Source organism: Oncorhynchus nerka, linkage group LG27 (assembly GCF_034236695.1).
Source record: "Oncorhynchus nerka isolate Pitt River linkage group LG27, Oner_Uvic_2.0, whole genome shotgun sequence".
Classification (NCBI taxonomy): domain Eukaryota; kingdom Metazoa; phylum Chordata; class Actinopteri; order Salmoniformes; family Salmonidae; genus Oncorhynchus; species Oncorhynchus nerka.
In genome coordinates, this window is record NC_088422.1 from 56,376,056 (window position 1) to 56,402,218 (window position 26,163).

The window sequence follows — 26,163 nt, forward strand, 5'->3', positions numbered from 1 at the left end:
TTTTTGCTGGGTTTTTGAGGTGACTATCCCAAGCTCTAAACCCTCAGAGGTGGTAATCACATCGGTGGGGAGAGGGCCATTCTTCTTACCGAACCACATGACCTTTGTTTTGGAGGTACTCAGAACAGGGTTAACCCCTAAGGTCGAAGTCTGCGCCCCCCCCCAGAAATCTAATTAGGATATAAAGAAATCCCCATATAATGCTTTCAGTTTAAGCTAGAGATATGTCGCACTTCCCCATTTGTGGTGAAAGGTGACAGAGTTAGAGCGGTGTTTGTCCATGAGACAACCCAGAAATCAGTTTACTCACAAAATCGTCTGTAGCGTCTTAACAGTTTGGCCTATTATGGCCCCTCAATGGAAAGATGACACTCTCACGAATACATAGATGTCAGTTGTTTTTTGCTCTAGAATGCCCACAGGCCTCACAAGACTAATTTGAAACTCGCCCGGTTAAAAAAAAAATGAATACATGTAAATAGGGTTAAATATATAAATGTTCCCGGTGTAGACCTTACCGTGAAATGCTTACATACAAACCCTTAAACAACAATGCAGTTCGAGACATATAATTAAGAAAATATTTACTAAATAAACTAAAGTGGAAAATAATATTAAAAGTAACACAAAATAACAATAACGACAATGAGGCTATATACAGGGGATACCGATACCGAGTCAATGTATGGGGGTACAGGTTAGTCGAGGTAATTTGTAGGTAGGGGTAAAGTGACTATGCATTGATAATAAACAGCGAGTGGGGGGGGTCAATGTAAATACTCCAGTTGGCCATTTAATTAATTATTCAGCAGTCTTATGGCTTGGGGCTAGAAGATGTTAAGGAGGCTTTTGGTCCTAGACTTGGTGCTCCACATTCCTTGTGGTAGCAGAGAGAATAGTCTATGACTTGGGTGACTGGAGTCTTTGACAATTCTTTCTGCCTTCTTCTGCCAAGTATATTGGTCCTGGATGGCAGGAAGCTTGGCCCCAGTGATATACTGGGCCGTAAGCATGATGCCGAGCAGTAACCATTCAGGATACTCTCGGTGGTGCAGCTGTAGAACTTTTTGAGGATCTCGGGACCCGTGCCAAATCTTTTCAGTCTTTTTTGGGGGGGGTGAGTTTGTTATTCAATGCGTTTGTATGAGCTAATAGCAGTAAGGCCAAATCTAATTTTTACATAGTGCATTTTCTTTTGATACTTCAAGGGGTCTTAAAATTCAAAATCAAATACACTACATGGGCATTAATATGGAGTTGGTCCCCCCTTTGCTGCTACTGTATAACAGCCTCCGCTCTCCTGGGAAGGCTTTTTACAAAATGTTGTAACATTGCTGCGGGGACTTGCTTCCATCCAGCAACAAGGGCATTAGGGAGGTTGGGCACTGATGCTGGGCGATTAGGCCTGGCTCGCAGTCAGCGTTCCAATTCATCCCAAAGGTGTTCGATTGGGTTGAGATCAGGGCTCTGTGCAGGCCAGTCAAGTTCTTCCACACTGATCTCAACAAACCATTTCTGTATGGATCTTGCTTTGTGCACGGGGGCATTGTCATGCTGAACAAGGAAAGGGCCTTCCCCAAACTGTTGACACAAAGTTTGAAGGACAGAATTGTCTAGAATGTCATTCTGCTTCACTGTAACTTAGTACCTTTTAAGGTTGCAGTGACACATCCATAACCTGAGCAGAAACCAGATTGCATACCAAAGAGACTTCATGTCAGTCAGTTGATTGACAAGTTTTTACAACACTTTTGAGGAACAGGGCAAGATAGAAATTGGCCTATAACCACAAGGATATTGGCCTATAACCACAAGGATCAGATCTCCCCGTTTTAAATAAACAATGCACCGTGGTTGCCTTCCAAGCACTGGGGAGTTGTTGATGTTCTGGGCGGCAGGTAGCCTAACGGTTAAGAGCGTTGGGTTGCTGGTTTGAAAGGTTGCTGGTTTTAATCCCCGAGCCGACTAGGTGAAAATGCTGTCAATGTGCCCTCGAGCAAGGTACTTAACCCTAATTACTCCTGTAATTCTCATTGGATAAGAGTGTCGGGTAAATGACTCAAATGTAAATGTACAATGTTCTATACTTTTTCTTTCACTTTGAACATGTGGAAGTAGGTTGTGTAAGTCAGTAAGAAAAAAATCTAATGTAATCCCTTTTAAGATAATATTTTAAGGCAGAGAAATGGGAAAACTGTGCAAGGGATGTATAGACTTTCACTAGGCACTGACTGTATGAAGCAACTGATAGAACCCCTTTTGGTAATACAGGGCACCTCCAGGCTGTGTTAGTGCAATTTGACTAAGAAAGAGAGTGATGGAGTGCTGCATCAGACCTGGCCTCCACAATCACACAACCTCAACCCAATTGAGATGGTTTGGGATGAGTTGGACCGCAGAGTGAAGGAAAAGCAACCAACAAGTGCTCAGCAAATGTGGGAACTCCTGCAAGACTGTTGGAAAAGCATTCCAGGTGAAGCTGTTTGAGAGAATGCCAAGGCATCAAGGCAAAGGGTGGCTATTTAAAGAATCTCAAATATAGAATATATTGTTTAACACTTTTTTGTTACTACATGACTCCATATGTGTTGATGTCTTCACTATTATTCTACAATGTAGAAAATAGTAAAATAAAGAAAAACCCTTGAATGAGTAGGTGTGTCCAAACTTTTGACTGGTGCTGTAGGTATTCAGACCCTTTGCAGAATTTGTTAGTGGTCTCCTGCCACCACCACTAATGAGGTGTCAACCACCACAGCATGTAGGCTAAGAGTAAAGAGAACTTAACGTCCATTATCTAAATCAGTGAAAAAGTACCCAACTGTCGTACTTGAGTAAAAGTATAGATACCTTTTTTAATAGAAAGTTACTCAAGTAAAAGTGAAAGTCACCCAATAAAATACTAATTATGTAAAATTATTTGGTTTTACATATACTTAAGTATCAAATGTAATTGCTAAAATATACTTAAGTATCAAATGTAGAAGTAAAATGATAAATGATTTAAATGCGAACGCCACCATTCTTTTTTGTTTTTACGGATAGCCAGGGGCACAGTCCAACACTAAGACATTATTTCCAAAAGATGCATTTGTGTTTAGTGAGTCCGCCAGACCATAGGCAGTAGGGATGACCATGTGTTCTCTTGATAAGTGTGTGTATTTCACAATTTTCTGGTCCTGCTAAGCATTGAAAATTTAACAATTACTTTTGGTTGTCAGGGAAAATTAATGGAGTGCAATATTTTCTATAGTGAAGTAAAAGTTGTCAAAAATATAAATGGCAAAGTACAGATACTCCAAAAAACTAGTTAAGTAGTATTTTTAGTTAAGTACTTTATACCACTGATGTAAATGACTGCTGACACGCCTCCGTTACTACTGATGAATGTATTTATGATAATGTATCCGGGACCACTCTATTAAATGTGACCGTGCTCTCCCTACTGTCCTCCGACATTCATTTGTGTTTGAACAGAGCGAGTCAGTCGAGCTTAGCTTTCCTCTCTCCGTCTGTCCCCCTAATTTATGCTTCCAATTAGAGTTAAGGATCATAAGGAAGAGAGCTGACAATCTCTTAATACAGCACATTAAAGGGATGTGCAACAGTCATCCCAGCACTAATTAAGTCAATTCCATTTCCTAGGATGGAATCGTAATGCTGTTATTTGTTTGGTGGATTTGGAGGAACTACAGGAATTTCCATTGGTCGCTCAACAAGCATGAACGGGCCAGTTATCAAGGAGCCGTGATGATTCAGTCGGTTCCTACACCACCCGGTGCTGGAAAGCAATCTAGGACTCTAATCGAAAGTCAAATAGCAAAGCTGTGTATATAAGCGTGTCTCCAAAAGTATCGAATCAGCAACAGGCTCAGGTAGGCAGTGGAATGGTTGAGCTGGAGGTCACTGGAGCGGCTGTGGGGGAGGGAATCTCTCCCTTACACCCCCTTTATGCTGATTGCAGTAAAATGATAATTAGACAAGTAGATACACTGAGTCAATATAAGTGTAATTCATTCTTAACTGCGAGGTGTATTAGTACAATCAGGCTCTTAATGAGTCTCTTCTTTCTAAGGGGATCCAGTCAAATGAGCAGCACTAATGGGTTTTGGCACGGTGCTGAGTGGTTGTTTATTGCACTGATGTATCAGTTTGTGTATTTAGAATGCTTTTATAACGAAACCGGGGTGATCATTATGTCAGCGAATGGATGGTGAGGGGGCCTGTGTGAGGGGGCCTGTGTGTCTGTGTAGTGTGTGTGTGTGTGTGTGTGTGGGTGGGTGGGTACGTGTACACACACAACACCATGGAGAGGTTTTTCCCCCATTTAGACTCATCCTTCAAATCCTGTCATTAATTAAACTTACTGAAAGAAATTGAGACCTGCACACTGTCAAACTTTTCTCCACTGTAATTGTTAGGGTCAAATTTGTCTCTGTTCTTAAAGTTTGGGGTTATGAGTAGTTGATTCCAGATATCAGGGAAATAACCTACACTCAGGATCAAATGAAAGTTTTAATATAGCCAATTGAAATGTTGCACTGGGGAATTTGAGCATCTCATTTAGGATGCCATCAGGTCCGTAATTGGAGAGTCCAATGGATTTTGATGGTCCTTTATAGCTTTTTGTAAGCCATTCAACCTCTCATGAATTTGGCATTGTTCTGCGTTTGCATCAGTTTGAACAGTGTTGTAGAGTGTTTTAACATGGGCTCTTCATATGTCACCATTTTTTAAATCTCTAATAACTCTAGTTTCAATTTATTTATTTTTAAACATTTGGCCAGAAGTTGTTTGTGTTTATGGTCTTCTCAATTAGTCTCAGCTGCTTGCTGTTGTACTGTGCTTTTTTGCTTCTGACTGTACGTTTATAGAGTTAAGTTAACAGTAATTAATGCGTAATTCACCCTTATTTGGGTCTCTGCTTTTGGTTTGATAGTGTTCTAAGTTTTTTCCTCATAATTTTACAATCGGCATCAAACCAGTTATCATCTGTGGTCTTAAAAAAAAAAAGTTTTATCAATTGCAGTTGTGCTTTTTGCCGTTAGCCTGAATATATTGTTGATGTTTTTTACTGCTTCGACAGAGCTGCAACAAACGTTTTTGTTGATGGTGCTTTCACTGTTGTTTTTATGGGACAGATTAAGACAGTTAGAAACAGTATGGCCTGTAATAAAGCTGTTCCCTCGTGTGGTCGTTAGGACAGGTAGTGTTCCTGTGCGCGCATTTGTGTCACAACAGATGAGCATATTTCCCTGGGCCTGGAAATGGCATGTCTCTTCCACAAAGGTGTGGAATATCTCCTCTGAGTAATATGGAGATTCTGAGGGGGTTATATATTGCACAAAGGAACACATATAACAAGTACAATTTCAGTTTTCAGTTTTAACCAAATGTGATAATTATACATTTTGAGGGGATCAATTTGATTTTGTAGTTCAGATTTGTACCAAATGATCAACACTCCAGAGTCTCTGCTTCTATTGACAGAGCTGTGTTTCTGTAACGGCACAATTACCTCTCTGTAGCCTGTGGAACAGTGAGTGACTATGTCTGCCTTACACCATGTCTCCTGCAGAATGATTAATTCAACATCATTAAATTGTTTTTTAAACTCCAGTCCAAAGGTTGAGTTCATGCCATGAATGTTCCACATGCTAACTGATAGTGATTTTCATGTTGCAAAAAGAAGGAATAGCAGAAATACAGTAACTACTAAGTTAAGAGTGAGATACAACAAATGTTTGCTGTTATCCATTGTTACATTTTTTTAATTCATTGAACAAGTAAACTTTTAGTACAATAGATGTGTGCGTGCATGCGTGCGTTTAGTGCAGATGTATTAGTGGAGCTGTTTAATCTCACTCAATCCTACAGAGTTCTCCTGTCCTCTGAAGGCCTCCGCATAGCTGCGCTGGTCCTGCTGTTGGCCCTGTGGAGGGGATGGGGGCCAGGTCTGAGCCGGGGGCTGCCTCTCTGGTCTTGTAGAGGTGGTGGTCTGGTGTGGGGTAGTAAGCTGGGCCTGCTCCAGTCTGGCTGCGTCGATGGAGGTGGTGATGCTCCGGTGGTGGGTGGGGCCTGTGGGGTGCTCTGGGTCTGGTGGTGTGTTGAGTGGGCCTGGGGCTCTTTGGTAGTGCATTGGTCGGGTAGGGGTCTCTGGGTGGTCCTCTGTCTAGTGCGGTATGGTGTGTGGTCTACCAAGTGCTACGTCCTTTAGAGACATGGCAAACATCCCTACTGTCTGCTTCCTCAGGTGGGAGTGGTTGTGGAGGTGCTCTGGGGTGATTATTGGGTGGTGAGGAATTTGCACGTTTGTGAGTAAGCGACACCCTCCAGTGATGTCAGCATTGACTTTTTGAATGGTACGGTGATGAAAGTCTTTGCAGCAGAGGAGATGGTGATGTGGGAGTTAGGGAACTACTCAGAGGCCCTCTCTGCTACTCTGTTGACCAAGCTGCCTACTCTCTCCTGCTCCTCTCGCAGGTTGTTTGTGCCGGTGTGAATAATAATGTGGCCTGGTATGCCAAAGTCATCCTGCATTTCTGGCCACCATATTTTGGACACCTTGTAGTGGGGGAAATGTTTATCCTCTTGGATGAATGTCCCATTTGAGTCAATGAGGATGGCCACCTCAGTGGGTTTTACCAGAGTAGTGGGTTTACGGTGTGGGGCTGGGGTACAAAGGTGCTGTGTACAAGGAGGGGTGTGTCATGGGGGGGGGCTAGAGAGCTTCTCTCTGTACTAAGTGTCCCCATGTGAGCCTCTTGCTGACTGGGGGTGTGGGTAAAGGGCGGTCGGTGTGGGGGGTGGTGAGGGGCTGCAGCTTCTCTCTAGGAGTCTCTATAGTCTGTTGTCTGTGCTGCAGCCCCCTCTTATTGACAGATAACTCCTTTGACATCTCCTCCTTTACCTGCACTAGCTCTCTCCTCATGGTGGCTTTTACCTCAAGTGCTGTGGTAAGGCTCTCTCTCAACTCCTGGACAGAGTTCTTCAGTTGGGTCCTGCACTGCTTGATCTGGTCCTGTAGAAGCTCTGTGTCTGGGCTAGAGGTGATGTAGCTGGGATGCTGCTCCTTTAGCTCAGTAACTCATTCCTCTAACAGAGCCATCCTGTCTTTCAGTAGCCTGATGCTGGTGCTTCTCTCTCTCTCTCTCTTGCTTTCCCTGCTTCTTTCTCTATCTCTCTCTCTCTACTTTCTCTCTCTCTTTCTCTCCAGCATTCTGTGAGGAGGGGTGTAGAAGCGGAGGTACCTGTGTGTCGCCCAACACCTGCGTCTGCCCCTCAGGCTTCACAGGACTCCACTGTGAGACAGGTATGACTGTAGTAGCACACTGTAAAAATATATGTTGATTGAACATACAATTATAAGGCAACCAGCTGCAATAGGTTTGTGAGTTTGCTCAACATGTGGCCATATAGCTGAACCTGTATGTTCACTCAACTTTGAATTTTAGGTTGAGTGAACATGGAATTCAACTTAAGAATTGAGTCTACCTTATTTGCATATTTCCCAGAGTACCTTGCATTTATTGTGAATTGTAGTTACCATTTGTTAGCAACAGAGACATAGTTTTTGTATGGTTTTCAAAGTGATTGTTATCTTTAAACTCTATATGACAATACATTACATACACACTGTACAAAATATTAGGAACACCTTCCTAATATTGATTTGCACCCCCTTTTGCCATCAGAACAGTCTAAATGTGTTGGGACATGGACTCTACAAGGTGTCGAAAGCATTCCTCAGGGATGCTGGCTCATGTTGACTCCATTGCTTCCCTACTGTCGCAGTGGTCTAAGGCACTGCATCTCAGTGCTAGTGGCGTCACTACAGACCCTGGTTTGATCCCGGGCTGTATCACAACCGGCCGTGATCGGGAGTCCCATAGGGCGGTGCTGTTCTTGACGTACCGAACTGTGCACCTGGCACCTACAACCATACCCTTTTCAAGGGCACTTAAATCGTTTGTCTTGCCCATTCACCCTCTGAATGGCACAGATACACAATCCATCTCAATTGTCTAAAGGCTTAAAAATCATTCTTTAACCTGTCTCCTCCCCTTCATCTACATTGATTGGATTTAACAAATGACATCAATAAGAGATCATGGATTCACCTGGTCAGTATGTCATGGAAATGTGTTCCTAATGCTTTTTACACTCAGTGTATATCAAAAGGCCTTTCTTTAAGGGCTTAGTTACACCCTAGCAAAGTAGTCTTGAACAAGCCACATCAAGCCTGCAAGTCACATTATGCTGGCTTGCAAAGTGATGTGTAGTTCATATTGGAGTCAGGATATCAAACTATTTGAACTTTTAATCACCTGCAACCTGCATTCACTGCCGTCGTTTTTGAACGACTCTTTTTACTGACTCGAGAGTCATGATTCATGATTCATTTTTTCAGAGCGACTCGTTCACTTCAGTCATTCGTTTCACCTGCTGGCCAAAATAAATTCTACAGCAGGATTAGTACGTGCTCCTCCAGGTCAGTGGCTCTGGAGATATGCTCCGACCAGCAACTGTGTATTACGTGCAGGGAGCAATTTCCAAATGGCTGAAGGTACCACGTTCATCTGTACAAACAATAGTATGCAAGTATAAACACCATGGGACCACGCAGCCGTCATACCGCTCAGGAGGGAGATACGTTCTGTCTCCTAGAGATTAACGTACTTTGGTGCGAAAAGTGCAAATCAATCCCAGAACTACACCAAAGGACATTGTGAAGATGCTGGAGGAAACAGGTACAAAAGTATCTATATCCACAGTAAAACGAGTCCTATATCAACATAACCTGAAAGGCCACTCAGCAAGAAAGAAACCACTGCTCCAAAACCGCCATAAAAAAAACAGATTACAGTTTGCAACTGCACATGGGGACAAAGATCGTACTTTTTGGAGAATTTTCCTCTGGTCTGATGAAACAAAAATAGAACTGTTTGGCCATAATGACCATCGTTATGTTTGGAGGAAAAAGGGGGAGGCTTGCAAGCCGAAGAACACCATCCCAACCGTGAAGCACAGGGTGGCAGCATCATGTTGTGGGGTGCTTTGCAGCAGGAGGGACTGCTGCACTTCACAAAATAGATGGCATCATGAGGGACGAAAATTATTTTTGATATATTGAAGCAACATCTCAAGACATCAGTCAGGAAGTTAAAGCTTGGTCTGTCCTTAAGCAGCTTGATTGTCTCGTTCTTAATGTGGTCATATTAACCAGCTGACACTAAAAGGGGTGTATCGCCCTCCATCTGCTCCCTTATTTGCTCTTAAAAATGTATCTCAATCACTATCTAAATATGGTAAATCTGAACTATTATTTAAGAGTGATTTTAATATTGATTGGAGGATGCCAGTGTTTGATACGCTGAAAGATATTTGCCATGAAATGAACCTGTCTCAGCTGATAACTTAGCCTACACGGCCGAATCCTAAAGATCCATCCATCTACCCTGATTGATTTTGACAAATACTCCAGATAAATACAGTATGTTGCTAGTTTGGTTTTCCCACTGGATTTTTGACCATAACCCAGTTATCGGTGTCAGAGATGTGAAAATGCATAAATCTAAGCCTCACTCTTGCTGCGGGTGATTATTTGATCCACAACACCATACTGTATACATCAGCCCTTCTTTGGGACACTGTGTTAACAAACCAAACGAGTTAAGATGCCATACAACACTCCTTCCGTGGCCTCCAACTGCTCTTAAATGCAAGTAAAACTAAATGTATGCTCTTCAACCGATCGCTGCCAGCGCCCGCCTGCCTAGCATCACTACTCTGGACGGTTCTGAATTAGAATATGTGGACAACTATAAATACCTAGGTGTCTGGCTTGACTGTAAACTCTCCTTCCAGACTCATATTAAGCATCTCCAATCCAAAATCAAATCTAGAATCGGTTTCCTATTTCGCAACAAAGCCTCCTTCACTCATGCTGCTGAACATACCCTCCTGCTGATCCTTGACTTCGGCGATGTCATTTACAAAATAGCCTCCAACACTCTACTCAGCAAAATTGATTTTTTTTGTCACTAAAGCCCCATATACTACCCACCATTGCGACCTGTATGCTCTCGTTGTCTTGTCCTCGCAACATATTCACCGCCAAACCCACTGGCTCCAGGTCATCTATATCTTTGCTAGGTAAAGCTCCGCCTTATCTCAGCTCACTGGTCACCATAGCAACACCCACCCGTAGCATGCGCTCCAGCAGGTATATTTCACTAGTCATCCCCAATGCCAACACCTTCTTTGACTGCCTTTCCTTCCAGTTCTCTGCTGCCAATGACTGGAACGAATTGCTTTTTGTACATGATCTTTATTTTAGTGACCTTGATTGTATCTCAACTATCCCTGACTCTGATTTAGCTTGAAGCTTTTTTGCAAATGTCTAGCTTTTTTGCAAATCCCTTCAATACTGTTGTAGATAATGATGCCCCCTTAAAACCCTGGAGAGTTAAAGGTAGATCCAATGCCTGGTTCATTCCTGAATCATCCTAACTCATTCATCAGGGAAATGTTGCCTGGGTCAAGGCCAGGAACACAGGCTTAGGCCTGGATTGACAATCTGAAGAATCAATGTAGAAGGCTGATCAGAAAGGCTTAATCAGATTATTATGTAACCACTCTTTCTGATTTTAATGGGAACCCGGCTAAATTCTGGAAAACTGTAAGGGTTGCACTTCCTCCTCTCTCCCCCAACAAATCAATTCAGCTTCTGGCCCGATTAAGGACAAAAATGACATCATTGATCCAGTTCATTTACACTTGGCTAACTTTTTGAAAGAGCGCCTAACCCTTCTCTAATTGATGTCTAAACGCCGATTTGGGAATTTTGCAGATTGACTCGGAAAATGGTATTGAGGTTTTTGCATTTCGGCAATTCACAGACAAATAAGTCCTTAACTAGTTGCTCCTACCCTCTACTTTTTTGAACATTTTGTTAAAAATCGCGCAACATTTCAGCGCCCTGCTACTCATGCCAGGAATATAGTACGTTCATATGGTTAGAATGTGTGTATAGGAAACCCTCGGACGTTTTTAAAACTGGTTAAATCACGACTGTGGCTATTACATAACGTGCGTTACATCGGAAAGCGCAGGAAAACCTGATCACAGAAAATGGAAATAAATATCCTTGCGCCACTTCCAGCAATTGTTAACAGTGAGCCGAATTAGATAAGACCGAGCATTCAACTCCCACAGCATCCCCATGTAGTCGAGTATCTTGTGAATTTAATCCTCTTTGATTCTTGGTTGAACCGAAAGAGGGGCACGACGTACCTCCGGTCTCCGCCCAGATCATTCCGGAAGAGCTCTCTCCTGAAATTTTTTCCAAGACGACAGCTAAAGATATGTACATCGCCTACGGATGATTTTTATCGCTTATTAACGTTTACTAATACCTAAAGTAGCATTACAAACGTATTTCGAAGTGTTTTGTGAAAGTTTATCGTCTACTTTTTGAATTTTAAAAAATGACGTTACGTTGTGAAATCGCTGTTTTTTTCGTTTATCACACAGTCTACATATAACGATATCTTGGCTTTATATGGCCCGATTTAATCTAAATAAAGACCCAATAGTGTTTATGGGACATCTAGGAGTGCCAACAAAGAAGATGGTGAAAGGTAATGACTGTTTTCTATTTTATTGTGCGGTTTGTGTAACGCCGAAATGCTAATTATTTTGTTTACGTCCCCTGCTGTGCTTTTCTGTTGTAGTGTATTGGTGCATGCTATCAGATAATAGCTTCTCATGCTGTCGCCGAAAAGCATTTTAAAAATCTGACTTGTTGCCTGGATTCACAACGAGTGTAGCTTTAATTTGATACCCTGCATGTGTATTTTAATGAACTTTTGAGTTTTAACTAATACTATTAGCATTTAGCGTAGCGCATTTGCATTTCCAGAGCTCTAGTTGGGACGCAAGCGTCCCAGGTAGAGGTAAGAGGTTAATGCCTTAATTGCTATAGATACCAATAAATCCACAGGGGCTGATGCAATTTAAGCCGGGTCTGCTCAAGTGTAATGCCCCCTCATTTTCTGGCTGAGTAACCCATATCTTAAATCTAACATTGTTATCAGGAAGTATTCCTAACGAATGGAAAACAGTTTATGTGCTACCACTCCATAAGGTTTAGGACAGGGCACAGCACTATCACAGCAACCATTGTGCTGCCTTCTTGTGGACCTGTCAAAGGCGCTTGACACTGTTGATCATGCTATGGGCTGGGCTCTGACACCTGTTTTATGATTATCTGTTGAAGGATTATCGATACTAGGACCTGTTCTTTTCACTATTTATATAAATGCTATTGAACAATCTGTTAAAAATGTTTAATTGTATGTACATGCGGATGATACTATTATGTATGCAATTACTCTGTATACATCAACGATGTCGCTCTTGCTGCGGGTGAATTCCTGATCCACCTCTACACAGACGACACTATTCTGTATACATCTGGCCCTTTTTTGGACACTGCGTTAACTAACCTCCAAACGAGCTTCAATGCCATACAACACTCCTTCTGTGGCCTCCAACTGCTCTTAAACGCTAGCAAAACCCACCGGTTTTCAACCGGTCGCTGCCCGCTCCCGTCCGCCCGACTAGCATCACTAATGTGTTGACCCTTTTAACATGGGAGTCGGTAAAGATGGTCTGTAATCGTCTCTTGATCTCCTCAGACCATTCAGCATTGTAAAGTGGGAGCAGTTAATTTGTCTTGTGATCGACTGATCGAACTTAGCACTTAGGAATCTCTGTTTCTCCATCACCCACTCCACCCCCCTCATGGGTTCTTCGTCGAAACAGTCCCCCCTTGTGGTTTCAACTTGGACGGTTTTCCCAAGATGTGAACCACAATGTAGAAGTGGCCACGAATTGTCCTTTTGGTGGCTGCGTTTCCCGACCACCTCGTTCGGTTGGCATCTTGGTTGACCTAGGCAATAACTTTGCGACAAGGTTAATGGCACATGACATTCAAGCAATACACCATTACATCTCCTTTTCTATGAGTGGACACCGTGGTACTTAATTCGTGGTGGTATGCCGGATTGTTCATGGCAGTCGTCTAGTTTTTTCCGAGTTGTTTTGAAAGCACAATAAATCCAGAGAATGCCAGACTTTGATGACAAAATTGACCCACGAAGGACCGCAGTGCCACCTTCCTGTTCAAGTGAGCACAGCACAACAAGGTGAGTTCAAAAATGTATTGTATGTTGCTGGATAAATGATGTAATATGCCAGGGAGATATGTATACTGTAGCTACGAAAGTAATACTAAGTGTATGTTGTGTAGTAAGATGTTAGCAGCTCATGTGCCTCACCCTGATAATTTCATCCAAACTGTTCTGACTTGATGTTGCACATGTAGCCTGTAACCTATTTAAAACCTGTTAAGTCTACCCCCTACTTTTTCGAACATTCTGTTAAAAATCGCGCAACATTTCAGCGTCCTGCTACTCATGCCAGGAATATAGTATATGCATATGATTAGTATGTGTGGATAGAAAACACTCTGACGTTTCTAAAACTGGTTAAATGACTCTGTGACTATAACAGAGCCTGCGTTTCATCGAAAAGTGCAAGAAAAACTGATCACTGAAAACTGGAAAAAGTATCAATGCGCCACTTTGCATGTATTGTTTATGGGAAACCAAATTACATGGGGCTGAGATTGCAAATCCTACAGCTTCCACACGATGTCGCCAGTCTTGTCATTTGCCTGGCCTTTGTTTCTTGGTCAAACGAGTGAGAGAGAGCCCATTCCTTCCGGTCTCCGACAGGATGTTTTGGATGAGAAATTTCTGAACATGATTTCAAGACGTGGAGCTATTGAATACACATCGCCCCGTGATCAATTTGATAGATTATTAACGTTTACTAATACCTAAAGTTGGATTACAAAAGTATTTCGAAGTGTTTTGTGAAAGTTTATCGTCAACTTTTTTAATTTAAAAAAATGACGTTGCGTTTTAAAACGCTGTTTTTTCCTGGATCACACACTATTCATAGATCGATATTTAGGGTATATATGGACCGATTTAATCGAAAAAAAGACCCAATAGTGATGTTTATGGGACATCTAGGAGTGCCAACAAAGAAGATCGTCAAAGGTAATGAATGTTTTATATTTTATTTCTGCGTTTTGTGTAGCGCCGGCTATGCTAATTATTTTACATCCCCTTCGGGTATTTCGGGGTGTTGCATGCTATCAGATAATAGCTTCTCATGCTTTCGCCGAAAAGCATTTTAAAGATCTGACTTGTTGGCTGGATTCACAACGAGTGTAGCTTTAATTCAGTACCCTGCATGTGTGTTTTAATGAACGTTTGAGTTTTAACAAGTGCTATTAGCATTTAGCGTAGCGCATTTGCATTTCCAGATGGCTAGATGGGACGCATGCGTGTCGGGTCGACGTAAGAGGTTAATTAAGAGAAATGTTATAATCAAATATTGTAAGAGCTTTCATTGTCTGCTTATATGCCCTCTTTATTTATCCTTCGGTTCTGACTTGGTGTACAGGGAGAACACTGTACGAATGGCCCATGTTCTGAATTCTGTCGCTGTACATTTCAAAAGTGCTAAACAAATACTATTGACCTCTGTCCTAGTTCGCTCATTAATGTCTTAATCAAAATGACTGGTTGTCCCCTTATGCCATAGTTTGTACATCTCAATTGTAATTAGAAACCATATTTGTTTAACTTCTTATGATATAGGGGACGCTTGCGTCCCACTTGGCCAAAAGCCAGGGAAAATGCAGCGCGGCAAATTCAAATAAATGATATAAAAATCAAACTTTCATTAAATCACACATGTATGATACTCCATTAAAGCTACACTCGTTGTGAATCCAACCAACATGTCAGATTTAAAAAATACTTTTCGGCGAAAGCATAAGAAGCTATTATCTGATGATAGCACAACAGTAAACAAGAGGGTAGCATATTTCAACCCTGCAGGCGCTACACGAAACGCAGAAATAAAATATAAAACATGCCTTACCTTTGACAAGCTTCTTTTGTTGGCACTCCAATATGTCCCATAAACATCACAATTGGTCCTTTTGTTCGATTAATTCCGTCCATATATATCCAAAATGTTCATTTATTTGGCGCGTTTAATCCAGAAAAAAACAGCTTCCAAATTGCGCAACGTCACTACAAAATATTTCAAAAGTTGCCTGTAAACTTTGCCAAAACATTTCAAACTACTTTTTTAATACAACTTTAGGTATTTTTAAACGTTAATAATCGATCAAATTGAAGACGGGTCTATCTGTGTTCAATACAGGAAGACAACAAACCAAGCTTGCTCAACTCTCAACAGTGTTACGCAGTTCCTAGATAGCCGTACTTCTTCATTGCACAAAGGAATAACCTCAACTAAATTCTAAACACTGGTGACATCCAGTGGAAGCGGTAGGAACTGAAAACAAGTTCCTAAGAAATACAGTTTCCCAATGAGAACTACTGAACAGACAGAGACCTAAAAAATAAATTCTGAATGGTTAATCCTCAGGGTTTTGCCTGCTACATAAGTTCTGTTATACTCACATACATGATTCAAGCAGTTGTAGAAACTTCAGAGTATTTTCTATCCAAATCTACTAATAATATGCATATCTTATATTCTTGGCATAAGTAGCAGGAAGTTGAAATTGGGCACGCTATTTCTCCAAAAGTGAAAATGCTGCCCCCTATACCTTAAGAAGTTAAGCAAATCAGCCATATCATTTCCTGAGTGGCGCAAGGGTCTATAAGGCACTGCATCTCAGTGCAAGATGCATCACAGCAGCCCCTGGTTCAAATCCAGGCTGCATCACATCCGGCTGTGATTGGAGTCCCGTAGGGCGGTGCATAATTGACCCAGCGTCCTCTGGGTTTGGCAAGTTCGTCATTGTAAATAAGAATTTGTTCTTAACTGTCTAGTTAAATAAATAAAAATATCAGCTATTTTTTTTAAAGCAGTAAATGAGGCTGAATTAACTGTTTTGCTGTCAGACTAGGCTCCGCTGATTGCCAGGTATAGCAGTGCTAAGATGTTGGGACTGCTGTTAGGACAGTTTTATGTAGGCCCTAACAGTTGTGGACACCGTTTCTCACTGTTGTCGTGCAATTCATGTATTGTTAAGTTTTGTGTTGTGTAGTGGCTTTGCTGCCATACATCCAAACTTATTTTTTTTGCCCCACCAAGATTTACATGCTAAAATTGTCACTGCTTTTGAGTCCCATCTGCATTTGTTGGCCCTCTGACTCTTCTCTTCAGATTTCACAGCCAACTTGCAAGCGTCTTTCAGTCATCTTCTTAGCCTTTTAGTGTAGTTCTGGTGCGTGGTTCCATTGTTGGCCAGCTGGACTCAGGCCAAAACAAAGGTCAATGGGTAACCAAGCTTGTCGCCCAAACATGTGAAAGAATGGAGTCTCATCTGTTGTGTCACTGCAAGTGCATGTATGCATGCACTAGAGGTTTCACATAATGCCTCCAAATCTTTTCTCTTGTCACTCAGTGTGCCTAAAATGTCCAATAAAGTCCTTTTGAACCACTCAACAGGATTACCACAAGGGTGGTAAGGGGTTGTTCGTGATTTGACGCCAGCAATGGAACATAATTCTGATATCAACAAAATTGGTGCCTTGGTCCTTGACTCTTCTGAGGAAATGTATAATGTAAAATCAAATTGTCCCAAAGTGCTCTGGCGGTTTGGTCTGTAGTTGGGATAGCTAGAGTACTTTGTAATATGATCTGACATTACTAAGATGTTTCTGGTGTCTGAATTGTCAGGTTCAAGTGAGAGAATCTATACAGACTAGTTCTAGGGGTATAGATGTTTTGATATTCACTACGTTTGCAGATTTTTTGCACTCTATCCCTACCCTTACGCAACACACACCTCAGACTTTTTTACACTTGTCCACTTCAAACTCCATTCTAGGCCAGTAAAAGTAGGCCCTTGCAAGATCCAGAGTTCTCAGTACGGCAGTATCCCGTTTCTTCATGGATACCCTCTATAGCACATTGCCTGTGACTTATGGATATTACCATTTGGAAGAAAGGTTCTCCAACCTTTCAAAATAGCACTGCTTCTCTGAGAACAAACATATCCCATTCTCTGAGCACTATCTTGACTACCGTTGGCTCTTGCATCATTTGTTTCTCACTTCTCATCAGCGTATTACCACTGAGAGTTGTGGGTCTTCCTGCTGAAGCTTATACCAATCTGCTGCTATTAACCCAGGCAAGTAGGGTTGACCTGGCCACTGTTGTGGTTCTTCAAAATCCAATGGTACGGCTCTTTCTCTTGATTCAAGACCTTCCACCATGGCAGTGTTATTGGCATCTACATCTTCTTCATCCATGTGTGTTTGAATGTATGAGTATTCTTGCTTGATTGTTGATTTGTCACCATGTGCACCTGTGAAGTTGCATCCAGGACAGCCTTATCCACTATGGTATCTGCATCAGTCAACTCCCTCACTCTTGACTTCAGTCTCATTATTCTCCTCACTCTAAATTCACAGCCATTGAGGTAGTCCTGGAACTTATCAGTGATTGCCCACTTGAGAGAAAGAAACTCCAACTTATGGACCAGATAGTTCTGTTCACATTGGCTGGCATATGCAACTAACCACATCTGTCCATCTTGCATCTGATACAGGGCTGCACCAAGGGCTGAAGTGCTGGTATCAGTATTATGCATATATCAAATCCTCCAATCTGCAAATGCAAGAACAGGTGCCGCCTCTCAAGGATTGTCTCAAAGCTCTCTGGCAACAATCATCCCATTGTCCTGAGAGTGGTGGGCTCTTCATGGGCTACCCTTTCTTCTTTTCTTCACGGAGGGATTTCTGACTAGAAGATAATTTAGTGGCCTCACAATCCTTGAATATTTCTGAACAAACCTTCTGTAATATAGAAAAACCAAGGAATGCCCTTACTTCCTTTATGGTCCTTGGAACAGGCCAGGTCTTGAATGCAGACCCTTTGTTTTCATCAGGCTTAATTCCCCTCTCAGAAATGACATGCTCCTCAAGCGTCTTAGAAAAGATTATGAGGTCATCAAGGAAAGCAATGGCTTCATCCGGGTTTATCCCTGCCCATCACCTTCTCCATCGTCCGTTGGAAAGTAGCAGGTGCATTGGTCAATCCCTGCAGCATCATCTTGAACTGCCAATTTCCAAAAAGTGGTAAAGGCTGTTTTAGGTTTATCTCCCTCCATCTCGACCTCATAGTAGCCACTTTTCAAGTCCAGTACAGTGAACCATTTGGAAGCAGCAAGAAGATGAAGGTCTCCTCTATTCCCGCTCAGTCAAGTGATTCAACTTTCAATAGTCTACAACCATCCTTAAGGCATCATTCTTCTTCCTTACAAGCACACTGGGAGAAGCATAGGAGATATCAGATTCCTCAATTATGTGTGCTTCAATTAGCTCATAAAGGTGCTGGTTCAGATCAAAAGAAATCGTCTGGGGACACACAGTACGCTGCTTGAAAGGCACATCAGTTGACACTTTGATCCTATGTTTCACTCCAGATATATGGCCTATATCAAAATCATGCTTGGCGAAAGCATCTGGGACCTTTCGATCAGTCTCTTAATCACACGTTCGCAGAATTAAGGTGCAGCTGGCAAATATTTAAAATGAAAGTCAGACGACTGAAAAGTTGACTGTTTAACACAGATAACTGTCTCTGGGGATTCGTCATGACAATTTTGTACCGTTTCTCTTCCATTGATAGTTTTGACCCATTCCACTGCACGTACATCTGCAATGACTATTTTTGGTGCGAGTGTAATATCATGCTCTGTCTCATTCTTCATCAGAACATTGTAGTTCACAGGCTCTGCCTGATACAACACAAGTAGCCCTCCTGGCAAACTTGGATCTGAAGGCTCCTCTAGCACAGAACACTTAAACTCATCAACACTGCCGATGAATTCACCGGAGACTTCAACAGTTTCCCCCTTTGAGACCAGTGACCGGCTTGCTGCTGTTCACTTGTAACTGTCCATGACAGGGGACGTGACTCGATGACAGACAGCTCGCAGGACATGGACAAAGTCTTCGCAAATAGTGAGTTGGTCAACAGCGCTGTCACCTGTAATATCTCTACAAGACCTAACAACAAGCTTCAGAAAATATGTTCCTATGATTAGGTTACCTCAGAAAAGATTGTAGAAAATGATGCAGACTCGTACATACTTTTCATTAGAACCATTTAATGGTTTGCTAAATATTGATGTAAAAAAAAGAAAAAGAAGGAGCTGTTTCACTTGATCCGTTCTTACTGCAGCTCTCTGCCCTAATTATTGCAGAGCCAATAACCTATGTTTTACTTGACAATATTATCTGGTATAATCCCCTACTTTTTCCAAATTTAGTTGTGTTACAGCCTGAATTTGAAATGTATTCAATTGAGATTTTGCGTGTGAAAATGTGAATTTTGTTTTTAGACATTTTTACAAATTCATAAATTAAAAGTTGAAATGCCTTGAGACTAAGTATTTTACTCCGAAATAAGATTAGGAGTAAAAATTTGCTGACCAAGTCATATGTTGCATGGACTGGGTGAAAAATAAAAAGCAGACACTGAATATCCCTACGAGCATGGTGAAGTTACTAATTATGCTTTGGATGGTGTATCCATACACCCAGTCAATACAAAGATACAGGCGTCCTTCCTAACTCAGTTGCCGGAGAGGAAGTAAACTGCTCAGGGGATTTAAAAAAGGTGATTTTAAAACAGTTATAGTTTAATGAATGTGATAGGAGAAAACTGATGATGGATCAATCACATTGTAGTTACTCCACAATACTAACCTAAATGGCAAAGTGAAAAGAAGGTAGTCTTTACAGAATCAAAATATTCCAAAACATCAATCATGTTTGAAATAAGGCACTAAAGTAATATTGCAAAAACATTGACTAAGAAATTAAATCTTTGTCCTGAATACAAAGCATTATGTTTAGGGAAAATGTATTTATTTATCTTATTTTCAATGAAGGCCTAGGAACAGTGGGTTAACTGCCTGTTCAGGGGCAGAACGACAGATTTGTACCTTGTCAGCTCGGGGATTTGAACTTGCAACCTTCCGGTTACTAGTCCAACGCTCTAACCATGAGGCTACCCTGCCGCCTCAATCCAACATATCACTGAGCACCACTCTTCATATTTTCAAGCATGGTTGTGGCTGCATCATGTTATGGATATGCTCGTGATCGGCAGGGACTATGTATTTATTTTTAGGATGAAAATTAACAGAATAGAGCTAAGCACAGGCAAGTTCCTAGAGGAAAACCTGGTTCAGTCTGCTTTCCAACAGCCACTGGCCTAGTAACGGTGTTGACTTAAATTGTCTTGATAATCTATAACAAGACTTAAATGGCTGTCTAGCATTGATCAACAACCGACTTGATAGAGCTTGACGAGTTTAAATAAGAATAATGGGCAAATATTGTACAATCCTGGTGTTCAAAGCTCTTAGAGACTTACTTAAAACATCTCAAGGTATGTGGTATGCGTCCCACCTGGCCAACATCTGGTGAAATTGCAGAGCGCCAAATTCAAAAACAGAAATACTCATAATAAAAATTCACAACATACAAGTGTTATACATCTGCCTAAAGATTAACTTCTTGTTAATCCAGCCGCTGTGTCAGATTTCAAAAGGCTTTACGGCGAAAGTATACCATGGGATTATCTGATGACAGCGCCCAGCTCACAAAAGCATATAATTATTTTCCAGCCAGGTAGAGGAGTCACGAAAGTCAGAAATAGCGATAAAATGTAGCACTAACCTTTGATCTTCATATGGTTGCACTCACAAGACTCCCAGTTACACAGTAAATGTTCATTTTGTTCGATAAAGTCCCTCTTTAGGTCCCAAAAACTCAATTTTGTTCAGAAATCCCATGGCTCCAAGGAGGTCACAGCAGGCAGATGAATACATAATAAAAGTACCGGAAAATCGAAACATGTCAAACGATGTTTGTAATTAATACTCAGGTTGCTTATTGTTTTTATAATCAATACTTTTTCAAAAGAAAGGAAAAATAACAAAGTTCCTCTGACCAAAATGGCTGTTTTGTCTCGTTTTTCAAAATAAAAGCCTGAAACCGTCTAAAGACTGACATCTAGTGGACTCCATAGGAACTGTAATCTGATTTCTAACCCATTATATTATCTATAGATATTGAGTTTAAAAACAGCCACATGAAAATAATTCCACTTCCTGGATGCATTTTTCTCAGGTTTCCGCCTGCCATATCAGTTTTGTTATACTCACAGACATTATTTTAACAGTTTTGGAAACTTTAGAGTGTTTTCTATCCAAATCTACCAATTATATGCATATCCTAGCTTCTGTCCCTGTTTGAAAATAATTTAATCTGGGACATGATTAGGATTCTGAGCATGGTACTTTCAAAAGTTAGACCTACCTTTACATGACAGACAGTAGACCAACCGACACAGAAAAATGTAAGCTTTAACTGCTGGCTACTCTTCTTTCTTAACCCAATGTAAGTAAGTGTTTCCTTAAAAGCTGTCTGGGTTTAAACATCTATTTTACAGAAAGTGAATAGCTTAGTCAATTGATAGTGACAGAATTAGATTACTTCCCAAATAAAGTAATTTTCCTTCCCTCAGCTATAGAAGGTTGTATAAACGCAACATGCAAAAATGTCAATGTTACAGTTCGTATAAGGAAATCAGTCAATTGAAATAAATTCATTAGGACCTAATCTATGGATTTCACATGACTGGGCAGGGTCATAACCTAGAGGGCATAGGCCCGCCCACTAGGGAGCCAGGCACAGCCAATCAGAATGAGTTGTTTTTTTTTACCACAAAAGGGCTTTATTATAGACAGAAATACTGCTCAGTTTCAGACAATCCAGCAGGTGATGAAGCCGGATGTGGAGGTCCTGGGCTGGCATGATTACATGTGGTTTGCGGTTGTGAGGCTGGTTGAAGGTACTGCCAAATTCTCTGAAATGAAATTGGAGACAGCTTATGGTAGAGAAATGAACATCCAATTCTCTGGCTACAGCTTTGGTGGACATTCCTGCAGTCATCATGCCAGTTGCATGCTCCCTCAAAACTTGAGACATCTGTGACAAAACTGCACATTTAAGAGTGGCCTTGTATTGTCCCCAGAACAAAGTGCACCTCTGTAATGATCATGCTGTTTAATCAGCTTCTTGATATGCCACACCTGTCAGGTGGAGGGATAATTGAAGAGAAATTCTCACTAACAGAGGATGGTAACACATTTGTGCACAACATTTGAGAGAAATAATATACGTTTTTTTGAGCCGTTTTAGCAACCCCTGATAGAGTTCTGTCAGATTTGGCCCGCTCAAAGTGGTCAAGCCTCTGACCGACAAGCCTCTTGTCACACCACTGCCAGAGAGAGAGACCTAAGACAAGGAAGAACCCACTATTTACCTATAGGCTGCTATAGCCTACATATTTATTCAGTTTGTCATTCTATCATTTTCATGGAATGTTTGTTGTAATTAAATATAATTTAGAATTGATCAGAATTCATTTTCCATAAATATTTTTAACAGCTCCGTGTATTCTCAAATTGAAAAAAGTGAGGGAGCGTTGCTCCACCACACTACAGCAGCACTACATCCCTGGCAATGTAATGAACACGAGGGGAGACCTGGTTTCAAGTGCAGGGCACTGTCACGCGGAATGACACTGGAGATACGAAGCAGGTACGAGGAGTAAAACATTTAATTATAATGGACAGAGACGAGACAGGAACATCGTCAGAAACAAATTCAAAAGACAAAAACAATACAATGCGGCAACGGGGAACAGAGCAAGGGAACAGACAAATATAGGGGAGGAAAAGAACATGTGATGAGTCCAGGTGAGTCCAATAATGCTGATGCGAGTGATGGGGGAGGGCAGGTGTGATTGATGGATGGCAGGAGCTTGTGATGCAGGGTAATCTGGTGCCTTCAAGCGCCAGGGGAAGGGAATAGCGGGAGCAGACGTGACAGGCGCAGCAGGTGTTTATTGCAAAGGACCACAGGGGGAGGCAGGTAGCTGGGTCCAGGGGCAGGCAGAAGGTCATACACAAGGGGTCCAAAAGGGCAACAGTACAGGCAGGGAAAAGGCTTGTCACGTAGTCCAGAAGATCAGGCAATAGGTAGATAACAGGAAATCCGATAGGCTAAAGGACAGGAGATATGCATGTTTCCAGCCAGTCATTCTCAACCCTGTACACACTCACAGCAGAGATAGGTCTAGCTAGCATAAGCACTGTGTGTTTCCTACAGAAACTTTTGTAGATTCTTTTAAAATGCTTTTTTTTTTTTTGACAATTATTTGATGATTACAGGCCTATACATGCATTCATAATCCAGTAGTACACATGTATTGTAACCTGTGGCAATTATAGCATGTAAATCTTGGTGGGACAAACCAAAAATGATGCATGCCAGCTGGAACAATGTGTGTTGAGAGTCAGGAAGCAAGTTCAGGGAGCGAGTAATTTAATGAACGAAACATAATACGAACAATGCACAGACAGGACCAGAAACAATAACGCGTGGGGAAGGAACCAAAGGGAGTGACATATATATAGGGAAGGTAATCAGGGAAATTATGGAGTCCAGGTGAGTCTGACACGCAGGTGCACGTAACGATTGTAACGGTATTCCTGTGGTGAAGTAGAGGCGGACCAAAACGCAGCATGGTTATATTGATTTATGTTTAATAAAAAAAGATAAACACGAACACTACAAAACAATAAACGTGGAAAACCAAAAACAGCCCTATCTGGTGCAAAACACAGAGACAGGAACAATCACCCACAAACACACAGTGAAACCCAGGCTACCTAAATATGGTTCCCAATCAGAGACAATGACTAACACCTGCCTCTGATTGAGAACCATATCAGGCCAGACATAGAAATAGACAAACAAGACATCCAACATAGAATGCCCACTCAGATCACACCCTGACCAACCAAAACATAGAAACATACAAAGCAAACTATGGTCAGGGTGTGACAGTACCCCCACCCCCCAAGGTGCGGACTCCGGCCGCAAAACCTGAACCTATCGGGGAGGGTCTGGTTGGGCATCTGTCCGCGGTGGCGGCTCTGGTGCTGGACGTGGCCCCCACTTCACCGTAGTCTTAGTCCCCCACCTTGTCCGCTTCTGTGGCCTCCTAGCCACGGCGACCCTACTTAATGACCCCACTGGACTGAGGGGCAGCTCGGGACAGAGGGGCAGCTAGGGACAGAGGGGCAGCTAGGGACAGAGGGGCAGCTCGGGACAGAGGGGCAGCTCGGGTCAGAGGGGCAACTCGGGACAGAGGGGCAACTCGGGCCAGAGGGGCAACTCGGGCCAGAGGGGCAGCTGCTCGGGACAGAGGGGCAGCTGCTCGGGACAGAGGGGCAGCTGCTCGGGACAGAGGGGCTCTGGCGCCTCTGGGCTGAGGGGCTCTGGCGCCTCTGGGCAGAGGGACTCCGACAGCTCTGGGCAGAGGGGCTCCGACAGCTCTGGGCAGAGGGGCTCCAGCAGCTCTGAGCTCTGGAGAGGAAGAAAGCTCTGGTAGCGCCGGAGAAGCGGGAGACTCCGGCAGCGCCGGAGAGGAGGAAGGCTCTGGCAGTGCTGGACAGGCGGAAGCACCTGTAAGGATGAGCCGGAGAGACAGCCTGGTGCGGGGGGCTGCCACTGGAGGGCTGGTGCGTGGAGGTGGTGACGGATAGACCGGACCGTGCAGGTGCACTGGAGCTCTTGAGCACCGAGCCTGCCCAACCCTACCTGGTTGCATGCTCCCGGTCGCCCTGCCAGTGCGGCGAGGTGGAATAGCCCGCACTGGGCTATGCAGGCGAACCGGGGACACCATGCGCAAGGCTGGTGCCATGTAAGCCGGCCCAAGGAGACGCACTGGAGACCAGATGCGTAGAGACGGCTTCATGGCACTTGGCTCGATGCCCACTCTAGCCCGGCCGATACGCGGAGCTGGAATGTACCGCACCGGGCTATGCACCCGCACTGGGGACACCGTGCGCTTCACAGCATAACAAGGTGCCTGCCCGGTCTCTCCAGCCCCCCGGTAAGCACAGGAAGTTGGCGCAGGTCTCCTACCTGGCTTCACCACACTTCCTGTGTGCCCCCCCCCCCCCAATACATTTTTGGGGCTGACTCTCGGGCTTCCATCCACGCCGCCGTGCTGCCTCCTCATACCAGCGCCTCTCCGCCTTCGCCTCCTCTTCTTTGAGGCGGCGATATTCTCCAGGCTGTGCCCAGGGTCCTTTACCTTCCAATTCGATGGTGACAGGTGTGCGCCATAACGAGCAGCCTGGTGACCTCGAGGCCGGAGAGGGAGCACACGTGACACCAGCAAAGCCACTACACAACACTAAACAATACATTCATTTCACTATGACGATGACAAACGGTGCCCAAAACTGTTAGGGCCTGCATAAAGCTGTCCCAAAAGCAGAGCTTACTTTACAACCGCTACAAATGGCTATCATCGGAGCCTTGTCTGGCAGTGAAACAGTTAATTCAGTCTCATTTACTGCTTTAAAAAAAACATGGCTGACTTGCTGAAACAAATGTGGTTTCTACTGACAATTGAGATGTTCAAATTATTCATAAGGGAACGAAAATTGGATAAGAGGCAATCTGTAATTTTGATTAAGACATTAATGAGCGAGCTAGGAAGGACGTAGTCAATAGAACAATTTGTTTTGCACTTTTGAAATGTACAGAATTCGCGACAGAATTCAGAAAATGGGCCGTTATTATAGTATTCTCCCTGTACACCAAGTCAGAACTGTAGGAGAAATAAAGGAGTCATATAAGCAGACAATGAAAGCTCCTACATTATTCAAAGATTACATTTCTCTAAAACAGTCTATAGGCTACATGCGCACCACCAAGTCAGAACAGTAGACTAAGTTATGAGGGGGAAACGGACCAAATTATTAAGGTGAGGCATATGGGCTAATAACAGCTTACTACACAACATACACATATGTATACTGTAGCTAAGAAAGTAATGCTATCTCCCTGGCATATTACATATTTTATGCAGCAGCATAAAATACATTTTTGGACTTTTGGACGTTGTTGCGCTGTGCTCACTTGAACAGAAAGGTGG

The 26,163-nt window shown here is 42.7% G+C and overlaps 1 protein-coding gene across 1 annotated transcript in view; it reads left to right on the forward strand.

Moving 5' to 3' along the window:
* LOC115112510 (protein kinase C-binding protein NELL1-like) overlaps positions 1-26,163 on the forward strand; it is a 420,040-nt gene that overhangs the window by 370,247 nt on the left and 23,630 nt on the right. The window contains exon 15 of the mRNA XM_065011794.1: positions 7,217-7,312. Within this exon, the coding sequence (XP_064867866.1) occupies positions 7,217-7,312 (96 nt within the window). The remainder of the gene's footprint in view (positions 1-7,216; positions 7,313-26,163) is intronic.